The 21,909-nt window shown below is 44.7% G+C and overlaps 1 protein-coding gene across 11 annotated transcripts in view; it reads left to right on the top strand.

Moving 5' to 3' along the window:
* The window catches only part of NIN (ninein), a 111,566-nt gene that overhangs the window by 40,578 nt on the left and 49,079 nt on the right, over window positions 1–21,909 (top strand). For all 11 annotated transcript variants that reach the window (XR_004960331.1, XM_036268450.1, XM_036268486.1 and 8 more), the window contains 4 exons: window positions 15,399–15,438; window positions 16,745–16,935; window positions 20,977–21,123; window positions 21,604–21,771. Coding sequence is in view for 10 of the 11 variants with exons in the window: in XM_036268450.1 (XP_036124343.1) it covers window positions 15,399–15,438; window positions 16,745–16,935; window positions 20,977–21,123; window positions 21,604–21,771 (546 nt within the window). In the remaining variant the exon portion in view is untranslated. The remainder of the gene's footprint in view (window positions 1–15,398; window positions 15,439–16,744; window positions 16,936–20,976; window positions 21,124–21,603; window positions 21,772–21,909) is intronic.

The following is a 21,909-nucleotide window of genomic DNA, read 5'->3' as shown; positions in this document are numbered from 1 at the left end:
CCTTTCTGTGCATGCTTTATGTTTATATACTTTTGAATTAAATTATTTTCAGATTATCTGGTGTCTGCCATTTCTAGCTGTTTTTGGAAATAGATCTCCTCTGTGACCCTGTCATTTTTAGTTGTGTGGAAAGCTAACCAACCCCACCCGCAAACGTAAAACAGCATCCATGAGAGGTAGGGCATGAAAGCGGAGTGTAGGCACTTCGAGCGCCGGCGTCTTTCCTGTAGGGGTGGGTAAAACATGGTTCCTGCCGCAGCGCTCAGCAGCCGGGTTCTCACCAGTTCGAGGCCCCCGGGCACCTCTGGCTCCCACCATTCAGGCCCCTGCCGCCCTCGTCTCCCTTCATCTCGCACTTCGCCATAATGGACCGTAAAGAAGAAGCAGTAACATTTTCTTGATTCTTTCTGTCTGGCCCATTTACCGGCGTGCCATTTATAGAACGTGGTTGAACATGCCATGCTGAGCAAGCTCTAAATATTTCTCCCACATCCCAGCTCAGCCTGGGGATGCAAATATTTCACATACTGACATAAGCCGGGAGAGAGACCAAGTGCCTCAACTTCCTGAAAGTAATCTGTAGATTGTGGGTTGATTGGGGGGACGTGTGTGTGTGTGTGTCCATTTCGGCCTAACACCCATGTTCAGCTTACTACAATTTACAGGAAGCGTGGTCCAATAATGTCCCAGCAATCAGACATCTAGCATCCTCAATTTTCCACAATACCCACCAACCCAGAGGTAATGAGAGAGCCCAAGTACTGAGCAGAAATGAAACCGGCCACAAGTACTGCCACTGAGATGACTCATGACTGGTCTGCCAATCGGAAGTTTGCACCATTTTTTTAAAAACAAATAATACCTGTTCTCATCCCACAAGTGAAGGAACAGTGTCAAAAATGTAAGTCAGAAGAGAGGAAGAAAAGTAGCTAGAGGAGAGAGAGAAACCACAAAAGTGGTGTCAGAGTAGTGTGGGTGAAAGGTGACAGCTGAGCACAGAGGCCGTGAGAACGAAGAAGGTAAAGGCCTCCTGGGGCGTCACAGTGCTGGGGCCAGTCATCTGGAGGCAGAGGCTACTTCCTGTCTTGGTTCAGTTGGTTTCAGACCCTTTCCTGGGTCCCTTTGAGAATTTAGATAGTGCCTTTTCCCCAGTAAAACACATATATTCACATGCACCAAAAATTTGCATATACAGGTTCAGGGAGGCAAGTCCTTTGCATGTTTCAGTTTATGCAGTGTTTGTAATATTTATCTTAACTGTCAGGAAGGGTATCATTTTATTACACAAAGTCTGCTTAATAATCCTGAGTAGCGTAGAATGTATTTGAGATACATTTCTATGAAAAAATAAAATGGTTAAAACATGTCTCAAGCCCTGGCTGGTTTTGCTCAGTGGTTAATGCGTTTGGCTCAGCGGTTAATGCGTCGGCCGGCGGACCAATGAGTCACTGGTTCAATTCCGGCCAAGGGCACGTACTTCAGATGCGATTTATCCCTGGCCCTGGTTGGGGTCGTGCAGGAGGCAGCCACTTGATGTGTCCCTTTCAAGTCGATGCCCCCCCCCCCCGCACCCCCGCCTCTCCTTCCCCCTCCCCCTCCCTCCCCCTGCCCCTCCCTCTCCCTCTCCCTCTTTCTCCCTCCTATTCTATCTGAACAAAAATGGAAAAATATCCTCGGGTGAGGGGAAAAAAAAAAAACATGTTTCAACACTTTAGGAGGTAAGATTTTGTTATTTGGAGAACACTTCAGTCTCATATCTCCCTTCTCCAACTGTTTTGATTACTCGAGGCATTATTATATGGTGCTAGGAAATTACATTGTTATTTATTTATTTTGTTAATCCTCACCCGAAGTTATTTTTCCATTGATTTTATTTTATTTTGTTAGAGTGGAAGAGAGGGAGAGAAAAAGAGAAAGAGGGGAACATTGATGTGAGAGAGACACGTCGACGGTTGCCTCCTGCACGACCCTGGCTGGGACCGGGGACTGAACCTGCAACCCAGGTGTATGCCCTTGACTGGGAATTGAACCCATGACCCTTTGCCAAACCAGCCAGGGCTCATTACTTATTTTTTAATAACATAGTTTCTAGTTACCACCGGGGGATACTCAGATCCTTCTTGGGCAGAGCTGATTTTGTTGCTGGCAGTGCATTTCTTACAGCCGTGTTTTATCCTACCAACTGACTTCTAGTGGGATCTACTGTTTAAAAAGGGAGACTCTGACTGGCCCTGGCCAGTTTTGCTCAGTGGTTAGAGCATCGGCCTGCAGACCAAGAGTTGCAGGTTTGATTCCTGATCAAGGGCACATACCTGGGTTGCAGGTTCGATCCTCAGCCCGGAACAAGGTGCGGGAGGCAACCTGTCGATGCGTCTCTCTCACGTCGATGTTTCTCTCTCTCTCTCTCACCCTCTCTCCCTTCCTCCTTCCCACTCTATCTGAAAAAAATCATTTAGGTGAGGATTTAAAAAAAAAAGCGAGTCTCTGGTTTCATGTCTCAATAAAGATAATAGCTGAGGCCTGAGTCAGGGCAAAATCCTGCTGTTTATGTCTTAACAAAAGGGTATGTTGGGAGAATCATTTCACACCCCATGTACTAGAGCTTCTCTAACTCCTCCAGAACCTCTCAGGTATGATCTTTTTTTTTGTTTTTAATCCTCACCCGAGGATATTTTTTCATTTATCTTCAGATAGAGTGGAAGGGAGAGAGAGAGAGAAACACCAGTGTGGAGAGACACATCCACTGGTTGCCTCCTGACCAGGGCTGGGGATGAACTGCAACCGAGGTACATGCCCTTGACCGGAATCGAACCTGAGACTCTTTTGTCCGCCAGCTGACGCTCTAACCACTGAGCCAAACCGGCCAGGGCTTTAAAATTTTTTAAAATTTATTTTTATTTTATTGACAGTATTACAGATATCCTCCATCCCTCCGCTTTGCTCCCCTCCTTCCAGCCCCTGCCCCACACCCCAGGACTTCACTATACTATTTTGTCTGTGTCCATTGGTTATGCACTTATGTATGTAAGTTCTTTGATTAATTTCTTCTCTTCCCCTTCTCCCGGATATGTCCGTTTGTTCCATGCCTCCCTCCCTGCCTCTGGACCGGTTTTGTTTGTCATTTTATCATTTTCATTAGACTCCACTTATAAGTGAGATCATGTGGTATTTGTCTTTCTCTGTCTGGCTTATTTCACTCAGCATAATACTTTCCTGGTCCATCCATGCTGTCACAAAGGGTAGGAAACCCTTTTTATAGCTATATAGTATTCCATTTCTGATGCTAGATATAGAAGCACTTGTGTTCAACTTCCCACCATCAACAGAACAGCTAGTAGAGGGGCAGGGGGTCATTTTCCTTGTTGTCTGTTCCCTCAAAGACATCTCCTGACTCGACTTCGATGGTCTGTTCTACCCCAGCCCAGAAAGCTTCCTGGAGTCCTGGTTACCACCATCCACCCTGTCTTTTTAAATTGCTGAGTGCGGACGCAAACCAAAGCTCACCTAGCGGCTTTCTTGCTTAAGAACGAAGTGTTCGGGGAGCTGCATTGAGCCTGTCCGTTTTCAAATCAATTCATCACTTTAAAAAATTAATAGCTTCACATGTAACATTAATAGCTTCACCTGTTGGCAGCAAAACATGCCAGCCCCACCTTTGTGTAGTAACCACGGTCGTAGGTCACACTCACGGATACCTGCAGCCTGGTGGCATAGTTCATCATTGTGTGCATCTCATTGCAAACCGTCGGGCCAAGATAGCAGTCCTGCTTCCCAGCCAGTTTAGGGCCAAGAGAAGTTCGTGCAGCATGGGCTTGTGTGAGAAATACACTCATCTCTTCTGGAGAAGCTGTGCGGGTCTCCTCGGAGTGCTGGGTAATCTTTCCTATTCTAGCTTAGCCCCCAAATGGGGACCTTGGAAAGGAAAAAATTCTCGATGACCCGTGGGACTTATTTATTCTTAATTTATAAAGGGCTCAGAATCCGTCAGGAGTTCTCTACTGTACTGTTGACTTCTTTGTTTTCCCTCTCCCTTCTGCTTGCCTGAGGCTCTTTGGTCTCCTGCCCTTGGGTGTTAAGAATTTATTCCGTGGTTGTGTTTTTATCAGTGGCTCACACTTCATCTCAGAGCCACTGGGCACTACGGAGGAGGGAGCAGGCTGGGTCTCCCCTGCTGTGAATATTTCATCAGGAGCAGGCAGACGGAGAGCTGGGGCTGAGCCTTCTCGGTTTTGATCATGGGTTTCCTTTGACTTCCAGAGCCTGGCTCAGGGGCCAGTGGGATTTGAGATTGCCTTTGGGCTACAGTTTCTCCCGTTCTCAGACATGCCTGGTTTTTCCTAGGGTGACGTTAGAGTTTTTTGATGAAGACAAAAGGACCTCTACCTGTTGTCAGAAGTTAAATAGAGGGGAAGTCTGGCTGTTGCTACCCAAGAGGAGACTAATTTTAGCTCGAGGGTGAATTGAATAATTGTTTTATTTATCGGAAGACTTGGGTAGGGTGGACAGTGGAATGGAATGGTGTCACACGCACCTGTAAAAGCTGTCCTCGTGGTGGCTCGCTTCCTTCTGGGAACTCGTCCTGTAGGGATATGTGAGCACGCGATCCCAATAATCCCCCCTTCTCCTTGGGCTTATTCCACAGTAGGGGAGCTGCTAGAGATTGACGGGTCATTCCGAGGCTCCTGGGTTAGTGGTTCAAAAGTGTTTCTGCATCTTTCCTTAGAAGGCCTTCTCGCATACATGTAACAAAAATCCTGGGTAATTCTCAGTAGTCATACCTCCCTGCAGTCTGCTTCCCTGCAGTCTACCTGTAACCTGCCCTTCGCCTCCCACCCAAGAAAACAGAAATGCAGGCAAGTGACAGTGATGCTGGTATAGATTGCTTTCAAGCAACTCAATTTATGTATTTAGTAATTATTTTTTTAAATCCTCACCAAAGGATATTTCTCCATTTATCTTCAGATAGAGTGGGAAGGAGGGAGGGAGACGGAGAGAAAGAGAGAGAGAAACACCGATGCGAAAGAGACACATTGACGGGTTGCCTCCCCCGTGACCCTGACCAGGGCCGGGGACCGAGCCACAATCGAGGTAGGTGCCCTTGACCGGAATCGAACCTGCGACTCTTTGGTCCACAGGCCAACATTCCAACCACTGAGCCAGACCCGCCAGCACCTGAATTTATTTTTAATGTAAGTCCCACGTGAAGCTTCAGGCTTCATGAACTACTGCGACTTGGAACTCCTCTCGTGGGTGCTCGTGGTGCACCGTTGCGATCTGGGTCTGGGGTGAGAACCCACGTGGTTACTCTAGGGTAACAGATGCCCCACCACCGTGGCCTTGTTCCCGGAGGAGAATAATGAGAATAAATCTTGTTACGAGGTGTTTTTTATTATGTTTGACTTTTGTTTCAGGTCACATATGTTAAAGCCCTAACATAGAGTCTAAACATTTTAACTACCCTCATCCTATCCTCCCCACCCTCCCCAGGTTTATTTAGGCAATTTGATTTTTTTCTGCTGAAACAGAAAACACCTGACCGAGCTTCTAAGCATGCCTCCTACCACGTTCAGTTTACAAGCCGGTAAAGCCATTCCGTAGGGAAAGACCATGTTATCTCCTAAATTTCCAGCTGAAACATGTCTCACAGAACTTCATTTGGAAACCCTGAAGCAGAATGTGCTAATTCACAAGGGACAGGTAGGTTCCACCATCAGGCCGAAATGGGCATCCACCTTCCAGTTCAGTGTGTTTATCTGGCAAGTGGACCCCTTGGGAGTCTGACCTCTGGTCCTGGCTGCTATTGAAAGGAAAGTGGTGGTTTTTCTCTTTTCCTGGGGTCATTTTCACCCGAGGCAATTCAGTTGGATATTGTGTCTGAATTAATCCAGACTAACAAAGGGCACATTCTTGATGCCAATGTAAGGTGTGATTAGTGAGAAGGTTTTGCTTGTCATTTTTGCCTCACTTCATTAAGAAACAGAAGCAAGTCTTTAGGTTCTAAAGAGTCCGTGTCCCCTCTTATACGCATGTATGCAATGGCTGCTGGACTGACCTTGGACTTCATGCTCACATGACCTCTGCGAGGAGGCTGGAGGGGTGGGCAAAACAAAACTAATTCTCAGTTCTGTGCTGTATCGCTCAGCCCTGCTAGGGGAGGTTGTTCAGTTAATGCAGTTGGGACAGGGCCACTTTGCTTTCTGCCCTCGTTGAAAACAGGGGACACCTTGTTAACTGTTTTCCTCCACAGGAATAAATGAGGTCCAGTAAGATTGCTATCAAGAGCCAGAGGCTTTAAACAATGATTTTTTTCAACCCGTAGACAATAATGGTGTAAGCCAAAACCTACCGTTTCAGTGAGGACCTGGGAGAAAGTCAAAGCCAGCTGCTTCCTTTGCCCGGGAATGGACAAGCGAGTCAGGTGCCTGTGCTGGGACTGGGGGGCAGCAGGATGGGAAGACGGTGGTGGTTTAAGAACTTTCTTCACAAGCTGATTTTACTGTCCTCCACAAAGTCAGATTTCTTCAAGACGTGTGAAACTGGCTTAGATTCCCCTTATGCTCATTTTCATATATGCATAACTTTGCAGTTAACTTTTATGAATTATTCATTTACATTGTATAGAGTGAATATTTAATTCTGCAGCAAACGTCTTAGTAGCTGAGAGAAGTTCTGCTAAGAGGTTTTGCAGTTGAAATGCACTTGTTTTCCCATTGCTCCCATTGCGTTTTTGTTCTAGTCTTTCTGTCTGTAAACAGTTTCGTTACTATTGTCATTTATTTCCATCAAATGATATGACATCATCAGCATGCATGTTTTATTAATGGAATTCCAGAGTTTCCCTTTACATGGCTTAAGTCTGATGAGATCATCTGGCTATTCCCAGAGATGAGACACTCATCCAAGATGAAATTGTAGATCTCTTGGAAGTGATATAAAGGAGCCCCTTCAAAGCCCATGCCGCTTGTTGTAACACAGACTGCAGCTTTCAGACTTGAAGGCTTTCAAGTTTGCTGTTCTTGAAGGTCTTCCTGACCGGATCCCAAAGAGAATTCCCTTGGAGTCATCCCCCACACCTACCTCCTTCCAGGCCAACCAATTCTAATATTCATTTTCTAACTAACACAGACAACAAATAAAAAAATTGACAAATTAATTTTAAGGATAATAGTAACAGTTTTCCAAACACCATTAAGTGTTTTCCAAATGGAAAAGGTGTATTCGTTCTCCGTAGAGAGCAGCTCTGATGAGCAAGATTCCACGAGCAGATGTATAAACAAAACCCCTTTTCTTTAAGGACTTTAAAATCAGTGAACAAAACCTGTTTCTAACATTGGTCGGAGAGGCTGAAGGCTCGCTCGCCCTGGAACGGAGCCTCTCCACGCTGGCAGCACTGAAGGCCTTGGGGCAACATACAGGACTCGTCCAAATGGGTGCACAGTTAAACGTCACGCATCGGTTCCTGTTCTCCACGGCATTTACTTGTAACTTCTAATTGCTTTTCTTTCATTTACTCTTTATTTATTTAAATGTTTTTATTGATTTTTTTACAGAGAGAGGAAGGGAAAGAGAGAGTTAGAGACATCGATGGGCACGCCCCTTGCTGGGGACTGAGCCTGCAACCCAGGCATGTGCCCTGACCGGGAATCGAACCAGGACCTCTCAGTCCATGGGATGACACTCAGTCCACTGAGCCACACTGGCTGGGCACTTTTAATTGCTTTTAAAGATAAAGGAATTGATTTGCATTCTAGTAGTGACAGCCTTGCCACAGAGCAGCTTTTTGCTGTTTGTTATCCCTGGGATGGAGCAGAGATTAGGGACTGGGCTGTCAGCTCTCCGTTGCCCACTGGGCCTTGGAAGGTGGGAAAGCAGGAAGCGAACCAAAGTCCCCAGGAGTGCGTACTTGCAGCAACAGTAGCCGGTCCTGCTGGGCACACTTAGTTTCCAGTGCCTGCCTAGAGTGCGGCCTTATAAATATTTAGGCCTATTAATTAAATGCCTTAGATGCTGTGTTTGTAAAAGCCCTCCAGTTTCAATCATAAGCATTCTTCTAAACCAATTTTTGTTTTGTATTGTTTTCAGGGACTGTCTTTGCTTAGCTACTCTTGTGAAATGGACCCTATAGCTCAGTTGGTTTGGGAAGCTTTGTTATTTTAGTACATTTACTTCCTCTTCTCTCTGGGCTTGCTAGGTTTTCCCCTTTCCTAAACAAAAACAGATCACCGCGATTAACGCTGTTGGGATCAGCTCAGTCACCTCTGCTGGGGAAGAATAGCCCCATGTGTGCTCCATAATCGTTTTAATTAGCCATACATTCTGCAGGGCACAAGGTCTGCCCTGGAGCAGATGGTTGGTGGGGGCTGTGACTAGGCTATTGTGGGCAGGGGCCGAGCCAAGCCCACAGGCTGCAGATGTTGGTCCAGCCCTGTGCAGGAAACCTGGATCCAAGAGGCTCGGGCCATCTGCTCCGCCGAACAGCCAAGCAGGTGTTCCTCAAAAGAAATCATTCCTGAAAGCAGCGCCCTGTGCAGCCCTCGTATGCGGGGCACCCTCATCCAGCTGTAGAGAGCTGGCCACCGTGGCCAGCATGACATTGAGATGCACAGCCCACAGGGTGGGTGCAGGGCTCCCTTTGTCTGCCTGAGGGAGTGGGGGCTGCCTTCTGGAGCAAGACAACCTCTGCCCTCTGCCCTCTGCCCTCTGCCCACTTTCAGTGGGGCTGTTGGCCAGCACACTTGGCATGGTAATGTAGAAGCACAGGCAGCCCCTGCCAACTGTGGCCACCCAAAGGACACTGTCCCACGTGGGGAGAGCCCCTGGGGAGGCCCTGCTCCTAAGCTGAATCGAAAGGTGACTGCTGCCCTGGCCGGTTTGGCTCAGTGTTTGGAGCGTTGGCCTGTGGTCCCGAGAGACCCAGGTTAGGTTTCTGCTAAGTGCACGTACCTTGGTTGCAGTTTGTCCCCGGCCCTGGTTGGGTCGTGCGGGTGGCGGCCACTCGATGTGTCCCTTTCACGTCAATGTTTCTCTCTCTCCCTCCCACTCTATCTGAACAACAACAACAAAAAAGGTGACTGCTTCATCACAGCTTCGATGCTTAAAACTGTCATTTCTCTAGGTCTCTTTTGGGTTTATTCTTAAAGCTGACTGTGGTCTGTCTGCTGTTTCTTTCCTCTGCCATTGTCTTCGTTTTGAACACTCGGGTAGTAGGAATTATCATTGTGATATTTATTTACTTAACAGACACTTAGCACTTAATTTGTAGCAGGCACTGTTTTAGGTGCTCTCCAAATACTAGCACACCCGCATGGGGGCATGCTATTCCCTTACCCATGAGGAAACTGAGGCACAGTGGGAGTTAGGTAACTTGTCCAAGGTTGCTCAGCCAGTAAGTGGTAGAACTGAACTGAAATTGAACTTGGGGAGTCTGGCCCTGCAGTCCCTTAAGCACATCATGGTTCTGGCTGAAATAATAACAATAGCTAACCTTTCCGAAGTGCCAGGCGCGTGCTTCCATGTCCCCAGTAGTTGCGTGTGCCCACTTTGCAGGTGAGGTGAGGCTTGGAGGGGTCACACGCAGAGGCACAGCCAGGGAAGCTGTTTTGCGTGCTGCTGTTTTGCCTCCAGAGTCGACAGTAGCTGAAGTCCCACAGAATGATTTTTTTTTAATCCTCATCCTACGATATTTTTCCATTGCTTTCTAGACAAAGTGGATGGAGACAGGGAGAGAGAGAGAGAGAGAGAGAGAGAAACGTTGCTGGTTGCCTCCTGCACGACCCCCACTGCGGCCAGGATCAAACCTGCAACCCAGGTACATGACCTTGACCGGGAATCAAACCCGAGACCGATGCTCCAACTGCTGAGCCAAACTGGCCAGGGCCCCACAGAATGATTTTTAAAACTTTGTTAATATCTATTCTTTCTCCAGTGAGAGGCTACATAAGATTTCAAGGGAAGAAATTTAAAATCCGTTTTTTGTGAATTAGTGTTGAGAACACATCCCAGCAGCTGTCCCTCCCTCTCCCATTTCCCAGAGAATTTCGTGATTATCCCCCTTCCAGCCCGGCTGGCTGGGTCTGGAGGCCACCTGCTGGGCCTGCGCTGCTGGGTAACCGACCAGCAGTTAAAGGACCTTGTTCCAGAATGATGCCTCCTTTTATTGGTGATATTCCAGTAGCCAGATTCATCTAATCCCCCAACCTTTTAACCTGCCTTCCCCTTCCTCTCCCCTGCTTTTAAATTGGAACCAAGGATGGGCTCCAGGCAGTGAGAATGAAAATAAATGAGCTGTGAATGAATCCTGCACCCCCCCTGCACACTCCCCCCCCCCCCACTGCAATTGAATAACAAACGGTCAGCCGCCATGTGCTTACCTCCCTCTTTATGGGGATGGCAAACTTCCTCTCCAGTTGAGGTGGTCCTGGAATGTAAGGTAGCTATTAGCATAAGCTTGCTTCTCCCAAACAGGGCCTGGTCCTCCCTGGATCTAGTTCTCACACAGGGCCATGGGAGGGATACTTGGAAAATTGTTACCCCTAGAGATTTACCTCACCACCCCTTGCCCTAAGAGTTTGTGTGAAATATTTAAGCTACTGGTGCTGCCTGGGGTTGAGGAGGTTGTGGTGTACCTGATGCCGCTGGGTTAGGCTGTCTTAAGAATGTGGATGGTCATGGTCGCAGTCCCCAGCGTAGATCTCAGATGAGTGTCCCTGAGGTTTCCACACTTGGCTAAGCTTGAGGGGCAGTGGTACCAGCAGTGTTCACCCTCCTGAGCAGCACCTGGACCTCCCACCAGGCCGTCTCTGCATGTCACAGTGTCAGAGGACATTGCAGACACTGCAGTGTGGTCAGTACTAGAGGGAAAGAGCGTCCCTTTGTCCACACCCTCAAGCCACAGAACCCACTTAGTGAGAATTTGTCACCAGGTGGGCACAAGAAACAGTGAAATACTTATTTATATTGTATAAACAACACTTATAACAGTTAAGAAAAGAAAATTGTTTCCCATAATCCATCAAACAAATGTATCTACTTCATTGTCTTTATTTCCTTCCAGTCTTTGTCTAATGGTATAAATATTTTTGCCAGCAGTAATTATAGTATAGATAGCATTTTTGTTGTGGTCTTTTGCTTAACATTTCATAAGATGTTTTTCTGTACTCCTACATAGTTTTATAATTATTCTTTTAACGACTACAGTGTGATGTGTCATTATACTTTTATGCCCATTGTCGATTATTTCAATACTCTTAACAGAAAAATGCTAAATGTATGTATTTATGTCTACGTTTTTATTCTTCCTTTGATTTTATTGCCATAAGAAATTATATGAAATGACTGGGTTCAAAGTGTATGAATATTGTTATGGCTTTTGATACATTTAGTCATTTGCTTTACTAAAAGGGTAATATCCATTTACACTGCTACCAGGAACATAAACAGGCCTAAATTATGACCTTGATGGTAATAGGAGTAATATCTTACTTTTCTAATTTAATGGGAACAAAATGATTCCTTGGTTTTCCTTTCTACTTCTTTGATTGCTGTGGAAATGAACCTTTCCCCACATTTGTTTAATTGTTGACTCGTATGCAAATTGTCTGTTTTGTATTCTGTGCATATTTGCTGGAGACTTGGCATTTTTCTTAAAAACTGATATAAATAATTGATACCTCCCCAAGGCCACCCAAATTAATGGTTTAAGTTTAAACATAATAAAAAAATTGCAAACATAAGTTTAATATATACTACATAAACACATGTCCAATAAAAATAAGACATAAAATTCTTATTTACTAGTCACAATTTGAGCATTTTACCCAGCTCTGAAAAATATGTATTACTTTATCCCCATTTTATAGGTGGAGAAACTGAGGCAAAAGAGGTTAAGAGACTTGTCCAAACCCAATCTGATAGGTAAGCCAGGATTCAGAGCCTGGCTATCTGGCTCCTGTGTTGTACTTTAACCCCCATAACTCAATCTCTCATCAGTTAGGGGTGAGAATCAGGAAAACAGGGCAGGGAATACTGCCCTGGGGATGGAATCAGATACATGCACCCAGTCCCAGAGACTCAGGAGATGTTGGCGACAGTGTATTGTAGCCTCTTGCTCCTCTGAGCTAATTGCTCCCTATTTTAAAATGAATTGAGAAGTGAGCAAATGTAAACAATAAGCTTTTGTGTAGCAAGATACACACCTTGTTGCTTTATGAATTGTTACCAATAATTTTTTTGAGGGTGTGTTTGCATTTTTCCAACTCCCCATCATTATTCATGTCCAGTGATACTCATTCTCCTGCCATTTCTCCTGTCAGTTGGTGCTGTTAAAAACCATACCCTGCCTGGCCGGTGTGGCTCAGTGGTTGAGTGTGGACCCTGCACCAAGAGGTCGCCAATTCAATTCCCGGTCAAGGCACATTCCCAGGTTGTGGGCCCCTCCCCAGTGAGGGGCATGCAGGAGGTGGCCAGTCGATGTTCTCTGTCATCGATGTCCCTGTCTCTCTCCCTCTCCCTTCCTTCCTCTCAATATCAATAAAGAAAAAATATTTAAAAAAAAAAAAAAAATTCCCTGAGTGTGATTTGGTAGGTTTCATTTATTTATTTTTAAGTAATTTTGTTTTGTTTTTTTATATTTCATTGATTTTTTTTTTTTTTTTTTTTTTTACAGAGAGAGGGAAAGAGAGATAGAAACATCTATGTGAGATACATAGATCAGCCACCTCCTGCAGGCCCTCTACTGGGGATTGAGCCCAAACCCAGGCATGTGCCCTGACCGGGAATTGAACTGGGACCTCTCAGTCCATGGGATGATGCTCAATCCACTGAGCCACACTGGCCAGGCTTTAAATAATTTTCTTTATTGATTTTAGAGAGAGAGAGGAAGGGAGAGAGAGAGAGAAACACTGATTAAGTGAGAACATTGATGGACTGCTTCTTGCATGCCCCCACTGGGGATCGGCCCACAACCTGAGCGTGGGCCCTGACTGGGAATTGAACCGGCGACCTCTTGGTACATGGGTCAACGCTCAACCACTGAGCCACACTGGCCGGGTGGTAGGTTTTATTTTGACCAAATGGTTCTTAGACCATAGAAACCCATTTAATTTGTTTTAGGTGGATTTAATGGATTTTCTTTTAGGGCTTGTCCAACTCATAATGCTAAATGAGTTTGCACATTGGGGTGTCAAAGTATTATGAGCATTTAAATCACGTGCTCTGTTGGATGAGGAAATAAGTAGAGAAGGACCAGACAGGCAGGGTGCTTTTATTAATGGGGCTTTATTGAGCCCTGGACAGTTTGGTTCAGTGGTTACAGTGTCAGCCTGTGGATGGAATGGCTGTGGGTTTGACTCCCAGTCAAGGGCACATACCTGGGTTTCAGGTTCGATCCTGGCCCCAGTTGAGGTCATGCAGGAGGCGACCAATCAATGTGTCTCTCTCTCCAGGCTTGCCTTCCTCCCTCCCTTCCTTCTACTCTATCAAAAATATCAATGGAAAAATATCCTCAGGTGAGGATTAACAATAGATAGATAGATAGATAGATAGATAGATAGATAGATAGATAGATAGATAGACTTTATTGATTTAAATTTTTAAATATAAAAACAGTTGAATTCTGCCCAGAAACAATAGTGTAAGAAAGTCTTTGGAGGACTGTTTACTCCCTGCTCCCTCCTCCCGTTACCATGCTTATATCCAGGTTGGAGATAGGTCTTTGTGTGGAAATATGGGCTGATAAAACTGTAATCACAAACAAACAAGCAAAAACCACACTGCACCCTGGTTCAGTTTCCACAGATACCGTGTGGATTAGTGACTTTCAGTTGTAATATGAATGAGTTGTAGTGAACTTGTATATTTTGAGTTTTAGCTCTTTGATGTCTTTTTTCTATGGCAAGAACAGCCCACCTCAGCGTTGTCAGTTTGTGGTTTCAGTTTAGTGTGGCAAAATTCGGGGGACTCTCTGAATTGGTGCTATGTTCAGTATGTTTCTAAAACATGGAACCATGACGCCCTGGTGGACGGTTCTCCTTCAGTAAAGAGGAGAGGACGAAGTGAGTGTGGAGAGGAACAAAGTATGTAGTTGTGCTTAGGTCGCCCGAAGGAAGTGCTTCAACTCATATCAGCTTGAACAAGCTATGGAAAGTCAACGTTTAATCTAAGCATTGCAGGTGGCACACGCCCTGCCGTGAGGAATCCACGCTCTGGAGACAGGAGGTAACTGGGCTCCTCTTTCTGTTTAGTTTCTTCCAGGATTCTGAGAAACCAGTTCATCTTGTACAGTTCAGCCGTCACAGAGAGCAGGCTGGTTATTGGCTGTGAAAGGCAGTTTCATTCCTAAAGTTGGCTCTTTGCTGAGACGGCAGCTGGGTTTTGAAAGGAGGGATACACCGTTTCTCATTGGAGTTTCCAGTGATGGTTGTAGAATCTCCCAAAAGCAGTGATTAGGCAGCTCGTCGGTGAGGCCAAGGCCACGGTAGACCTGCTCGCTGCCCCTGTTCGGAGCAGGCCTGTGCCATGTTGGCCAGCGGAGCAACACATGCATTTGGGTTCTGACTCGTGTTCCTGGCCGAGCACTTCTGTGCACTAGCAAAGCTTAGCTGTGTGCTGTGACTCAGAAAGGACTCAGTAGTAACGTAGCACGATAAGGGAGTAAATGGCCCAGGTCAGATACATTTCACTGGTTTTAATGTAATTTATCAGCAATGTAGATTTGAACTTTCTAGCCTACCTTTTTTGGGAGGTTGCATCTCTACCCTCTTACTGTGCCACAAACACACTAGGCTCATTCTCGCCTCCATGCTTCAGCAAATAGTAGCTGCTCCTTGCTTTTTCCCTTGTTCGTCTCCTGCTCATCCTTCAGGTCTCAGTTTAGAAATTGATTCTTTCAGGAAGTCTACCCGGATCTCCCAAGTCTGAAGGATCCCATTTAGGTATCCATCATAGCACTTAATACACTACAATATTGTACTTCTTGGTTTGATACTTTTGTTTTTGTTTTGTTTTTGTGTCTTCATTAGCATGTAAATTTCTCGAGGCAAGAAATATGTTCGTCCTGTTCATAGTTGCATTCCAAAGATGTAGCAAAATACCTGTCACCCAATAAATATTTATTGAAGAACAAATTCATCAGTGCATGCATACAAACTCTTGTTGATTGGTGAAATCTGAATATTTGCTCTGGCTTGGTTTTATTGGTTGTGACAGAAGGTGCTGTTGAATAAGTGACGTCGCAATCATGAGAGACATACCCTCGGTGAAATACTGCCACAGGTTGTGCAGTGTTTCTTAGGGTCATGTGACTCACGCAGATGATGATTTCAGAGCCAGAATGCTATCTGGTCTTGGGAAAACTGAGGAAGGTCTAAAGTACACTGATCTTTTTCTCTTGCCTTCTCTAGAACTGGAAAACGCAACGCAGTGAGGAGTACGAAGCAGAAGGTAGGAACTGAGTGTGTGTCAGCGAAGGAAGGGCTTCACGGGCACTCTCCACACTCCCCTTCCTGCATCTAGCCTTCTCCTAACAGCCTTGCATGCTGAGGCCAGCTAAGAAGTAACCTTAAGAAGAGCAACAAAAAATTCATTCCCAATTGATAGTTCATAGTTTTAAAATACAAACATCATGTTTAAAATTCAATATCATGCAAGATATGGGAACTAAGATGTAGAATTTCACGATATATTAATTACTGTCTTATATAGACTTTGAAATCATCGGTGAACAGTTATCTCTGGACAAGTTTTAGATGTATTTAAGAAACAGCAAAACACGTTGATTTTCTCGCCAGCAGATGGCACTGTGGTTCCGCTGACAGAACCTCAGCTTACTCTGCAACCTCCCCTGGCAGAGTAACTACTGAGTGCAATCACAGGGTGTTCTCTAGGTCTGCAGCCTGGAAAGACACAGCAGCTCTAGGCCTCATCTCCTTGATAAATAACACTAAATGGTCTTCTCAACCCTCCAAGTTCTTCGAGGCACACAAAATTGTGCCAGTAATCATCTCATGTTTAAGTAATGACTTTAAAGACTCTCTCTAATAAATAGGTAAGTGGAAAATTTAACTAGAAGTGAGAATTTTTATTGGAAGGTAATTTTTGATTTTTAAGTAAGTAGTTTGATCTTTAAGTCTTCAGATAAAACTTATCCTTAATATATAATTTATAACTGGCAGCTCGCAAATGCTTATGCTTTCAAGTTGGATTGTTTGCCAGTCAGAATAGTCACAGGTGTAAAGATTTGGGAACAAGCTTGAGACTTTTATGATTACTTTATGATGTGTATCACGAAATCATTTTCTTCTCAGTAAAAGCAGTGCTAGTGCTTGGACTGGAAAGATCGTGGAGATGATAACGATAGGAATGGTAGCTCCAGGTGAGGCAGGGCGGGGAAAGCTCTTGGACATGCCTCTCCACCCGCCTTCTCTTCCCCTCACACCAGGGCCTGCGCCTGTGCGCGCTCTCCGTTGTAGTGAAACAAGACCAGAACCTTGGCGTGACTGCACGGGAGAGATTCTTTACATGGGGCTGCCTGCCCCTGACCAGTAAAAGCGCCTGTTTGTTCTAGCTGCAGCCTAAGAACCAATGGTTCCATTTCATTTGAACTTCAGAATCAAGTCAAAATGGAATCAATATTCATAGTCTTTTTTTAATCGTTTTTACTTTCAAAAGGCACATTTTTTTACTTTGAGAATAGGTCTCTGTCTTTGCAGTCCCTTTGGAGACAACACAATGCATGCTTTTATTTCAGGCCAGCTAAGATTTTGGAACCCAGATGATTTGAATGCCTCCCACAGTGGGACTTCCCCTCCCCAAGACTGGATAGAAGAGAAACTGCAGGAGGTTTGTGAAGATTTGGGGATTACCCGTGATGGTCACCTGAACCGAAAGAAGCTGGTCTCCATCTGTGAGCAGTATGGTTTGCAGAATGTTGATGGAGAGGTAAGCCATGCATCATATTTTTATTCATGAATAACAATCATGATAAAAGCTCAACTGGCCACAGGCTAGGAACAGCCATGTTTTGGCTTCCTGCAGTAAATTATAGAGACTCCATTCTCTTTTTCTTCCCCAGGAAGTCAGCCACAAAGAGTCTGTCTTTTGAGGAGCTCGTGTTGTGCTGTAGAAAAGAAATACTGACCATAGCTGACACCTCCTGAGCCCATGTCTGCTCCTCACTGTGCTAAGCACTTTACCCCGCACGACTGTCAGATGCCAGCTCAGTGCAGCCATGATGTCAGGTGTATTTGTAGACAAGGCATTCATGGGTGTGAATGTAGGGAAGGTGTAGAGGAAGGATTAAATAGATGGATTTGAGTTTGGGGAATATTTCGAAGGCCAGGATGATGAGATTAGGTTTTTGGAGAGATTTCAATATCATCCTTGGGTTCTGCAGCGGACTGAGTAATATATAGGAAAAAGCGGCTTGCTGAGGATGGTCGGAGCATCTTTGGGCATACTGGTGTAAACAGAGCATCTGGTTGGAAGACCAGCCGGGAGCCTTCACAATATTCTGGTCATGAGGAAATGGACCAAGGTAGTTTAATGGTTTTGAAGATACACAGAAGAGCTTAAAGGAGCCCCCAAAATCCTCGCTTGGTAAAATTCTGAGCTTTGTGTTTTCTGAAAATTTAAGAGGGGAACAGGCAGGACTGGGCATAGGAGTAGTTATGAAACATAATAATATAAAAAAAATTCCAAGATAGTCTTTCAGAGAGCTGAAAACAAGGATTGGAGGGACTTAGAGGTTAGGGCTCAGTTGTAGCTTTGGGAAACTCTGCTTATAATAATATTTGAAACCATGCTGTCTGTTTGCTCAGGGGATAACTGGTATTTCCTAAACCAGAAAAAGATGTATCATCAAAAGCTTTTCATTCTGGTTCTCTTCTTCTTTGTGTATGTGACCGTTAGATGCCCTGTGACTACCTTTTTAATGGCTTGGTGGTCATTTATTTTTCAGTGGTGGCTATTCAATCATAAAATTAAATGCACCCTCCTAAATTATAAACCAGAGAAGTATGTATGATGTTAGGTTGTTTTTGCCAAGAAATATTGCACAAACTTGGATTATTTGTCTAAGGACAACTCTTGGAATAAACTATAGCCACTTGCGGGGAGTTGAATCTTTGTGGTGGAGTTTCCAGCACCTAGGAAAAGAAGCAGCACATTTAGTTAGTTTCCCCTGATCTGAGGATGAGTAAAGGGTTGCTTATTGAGCATAGCTTTTACTTGTCCGTTTCCTCCTCTAAACACAATCGTGGAAAACTGTAGTACTTTGTATTACTAGCTCTGGACCACAGAGGAGCTGAAAGTTCAAGGTGATCTCATCCACATACAATTTGGAATCCTAGAATTTTACAACTGAAAGCAATTTTAGATTTAGTCACCCCCTCATTTCATAGCTAGAGAGAGAGAGATCACTGCTGCTTCTATTAGCCTGAAGGGGGAACTAGAGTCAGTGGCTTATGGCTGTAACTTGTACTCTGCTTTCAAGAAGCAAGGACATCTGTAGGGCCAGGATGGTACACTGTCACCCTAGATGCCAAATATGGCCCAAAGGCTATTTTATTTGGCCTGCCCAATGTTTACAAATTGACATTTTTTGCTGCACTTTTTTAAATCGGGAAGTTTTTCTAGAAGTTGGATTTGGCTCCATTTTGCCGGCAGTGAGAAGTGCCTAGTGCTTTGGAAGTGCCTAGTGCCTTTGGACAGGGCATACCCTCATGTGTTCAGGTCACTGCATTAAATGGCACTATTCTCTAATGTCTCAGGACCATCCTGCCTCATATATCACCTTCCTGGTCTCTGGGGGTATTTGGGATTCATGGTCCCTATTCTGGTGCACGATTTTGCAACTTACACATTAGGAAATCAACCATCCAAAGACCTGGCTGGTGCATCATGGGGAGTAAGAATGTCCTTAGGGTTCTAAATTCAGCTCCTGCACAGGCTGCAGGGGGGGCCCTAGTTGCCTGGTTGACTTGTGTTCTTTCCAGCCCAACTCTGCTTATCCCCCTTCTTCTGCATCCACATCCTTTTCATTCACCACTTGCCCCCTCCCCCCCACCCCCCCGTGTACAATAACTGGAAGGACGCACCTTGAATGGATCAGGTGGTGGGTGTTTAGGCGATCTGGAAGCTGTGCATGATGTGGCCAGGGTCACAAAGTTAAGCAGTTTGGATCTAATGTTAGAGCCAAAATATGCTTATTAACTTCAGTCAGCACAGCTGGATTTTACTGTGGCTTCTGGTTTGATGGTCCTGAAGGCCTAGTCCTCTAAGAAGACGTTCTTTTGGTTGATAAGAACAAAACAAAGAAGCTAAAAGATCTTGGCAGCCTCAGAATCTTGACCCAAATATCTTTCGGTTTCATCACACAATTCTCCGTTAGGAACTGTTGCTTCTGCCAAAGATTTCCATTCTTTAGAATGTTTCTTTTTGTTGTTATTTTAGAATCCTCTTCAGAGGAAGTGGTATATAAATAGGAATAGAGACAGATGTTTCCTATTGGATATGAATTGGAAAAAAGCATTTGACATGAAAGAAATGCCTCACGCAATTACATGAAGAATTAAATCAGCAATTCTGAGATGACAGGAATTCTAGTTATAGTCCAGAGTTAGGAAATGAATCTTGAAAATGTGTTACAAAGAGGCCTTTGTTAGAATGGACCTAATTAATTGTAGGCTTTAGTGCAGTAAGAGTAAATTTGTTGTTTATTCTGTCTATTACTTAGCAACATGGGCATTACCTGAGAACTTGTTAGAAACACAGACTCTCAGTCCCCGTCCCCGAGTTTAACTACATCAGTGTCCACATTTAACAGGATTCTCGGGTGATTTCTGTTTTGTTCCTTGGAGGCTTGTTCCTATTGAAAAATGTTAGCCCCCACCAAATAAAGAAAACTCTGACTGCCAGGAGGAGAAAGAGGTCTTGGCCTCCCCTCCCTGTTTTGTGTTTCAGGGATTCATCCACTTTATCCCCTTTCCATTCCTCTGTTGAGCTACGGAGCAAACCAGGTCCTAGACAAGCCTGTAGAAAGGACTGTGGTCCAGTATCCTCTTCTGCCATTATATGATGAGGACCATTTGATTACTGTCAGAGGTTGCCAAATGGCCAGGCAAAATTCCCTTCTTTGTATCCCGTGGAACCCTTCTTGTACACACACAAAATCCTTCTTATCCGATTTCATTTCTCCCACGCTGAAGCATTAAATAAACAAAAACCTGCCCTGGCCGGTTTGGCTCAGCGGTCGGAACATCGGCCTGCGATACAGAGAGACCCGGTTCGGTTCCCGCTAAGGGCATGTACCTCGGCTGCCGTTTGTCCCTGGCCCTGGTTGGTTGTGCGGGTGGCAGCCACTCGATGTGTCCCTTCACGTCGATGTTTCTCTCTCTCTCGCTTCCTCTCTCTCCCTCCCACTCTATCTGAACAAAAAATAGAAAAATGTCCTCGGGTGAGGATAAAAAAAAACAAAAACAAAAAAACCCAAAAACCCAAACATGCAGTATTGTTCCAAGTAACACTCTAAATCCCGAGTCTGCGCTAACATACCAATTTCAAAAATTTAATGTAAACACAATATTATGTAGAGTCACCACAGTACAGTGGCTCAATGTTCAACTGACCTTTACTATTACAACTAGGAAGCTATATATTTAAATTTTTTTTAATTTATAAGAATAATATGTAGTAACATTAAAGACTACCTGCTCTAAAAGTGAATAAAAGAGAAAACAGTTCATTGCTAACTTGTGTAAAGGTTATGAAGGTGTTGAGATGGACTTTTGTTTCGTGTGTGTGAGGTGGAAGGGTGCATGACTAGAAAGAAAACAAATTCAGTGAAATTAGAATAAGGGGATGTGTTATATTTCTGGAGTCCTGGGATCAGCATTGGTGCCAGTTTCTATTGGCCAGAAGTGTACTTTGTTCCTTGTGTTATTTTGAGTGAAATATTTAAAATATATGGTTACTCTTTTCTAGATGCTTGAGGAAGTCTTCCATAATCTTGATCCTGATGGCACAATGAGTGTAGAAGATTTTTTCTATGGCTTGTTCAGAAATGGAAAATCCCTTACACCATCCGCATCTACTCCATATAGACAGTTGAAAAGGCATCTCTCCATGCAGGTAAGAAATACATGGGAAGGGGTTTCTTTATGAGTAGGAGTTAAGCCCACGTGAATGCTTTTTTAATGACTTCATCGGTGGTCTGAGGAAAAACACTAAGGAGAAAGAGAGAAGCAAAAGAAGGAGAAAGAAAGTCTAAATCATTGAGAAGGAAACGTCGGGTTTGAGAAATGACCGTAAATTACACAGTGGCAAGACCACTAATTATGCCCCTTGATGTTGGCTAACGAAGAAACCTGGTGTTATGTAGAGACACGTTTCACCCATACAGAGGAACTCTCTACCAGAGCAGTAGTTGTTGATGAGCTTTGCATTCTTGGCTCACTTGGGAAAAGATGATCAGGGGCCCGCACGACTTTTCTAGCAGTGTAAATTAGGGACACATGCCTTCTGCTCCGTGTGGCCAGGACTGACCAGCTTTGGTCTCACCAACACCCTGCTGAAATGCTGGAGCTTGCTCAAGTCTCCTTTTTCCTCTAGTCTTTTGATGAGAGTGGACGACGTAATACAACCCCATCGGCGATGACCAGTACCATTGGCTTCCGGGTCTTCTCCTGCCTGGATGATGGGATGGGCTACGCGCCAGTGGAGAGGATACTGGACACCTGGCAGGAAGAGGGCATCGAGAACAGCCCGGAGATCCTGAAGGTGTGGCGGCAGAACGGGAGACAGACGACAAATCGGGAAAGGGTGGAAAAATTCCAGGGTTTTTTTTAAAACTGTGCTTTGATTATTTGATTTCTCATTAATGATACTTCTATTCATAAGACCTCAGAAATAACAGGT

This window comes from Molossus molossus, unplaced genomic scaffold, assembly GCF_014108415.1.
Source record: "Molossus molossus isolate mMolMol1 unplaced genomic scaffold, mMolMol1.p scaffold_m16_p_1, whole genome shotgun sequence".
Lineage (NCBI taxonomy): Eukaryota > Metazoa > Chordata > Mammalia > Chiroptera > Molossidae > Molossus > Molossus molossus.
The sequence above is the reverse complement of the archived record's forward strand: the minus strand, read 5'-3'. Positions and strand labels throughout refer to the sequence as shown.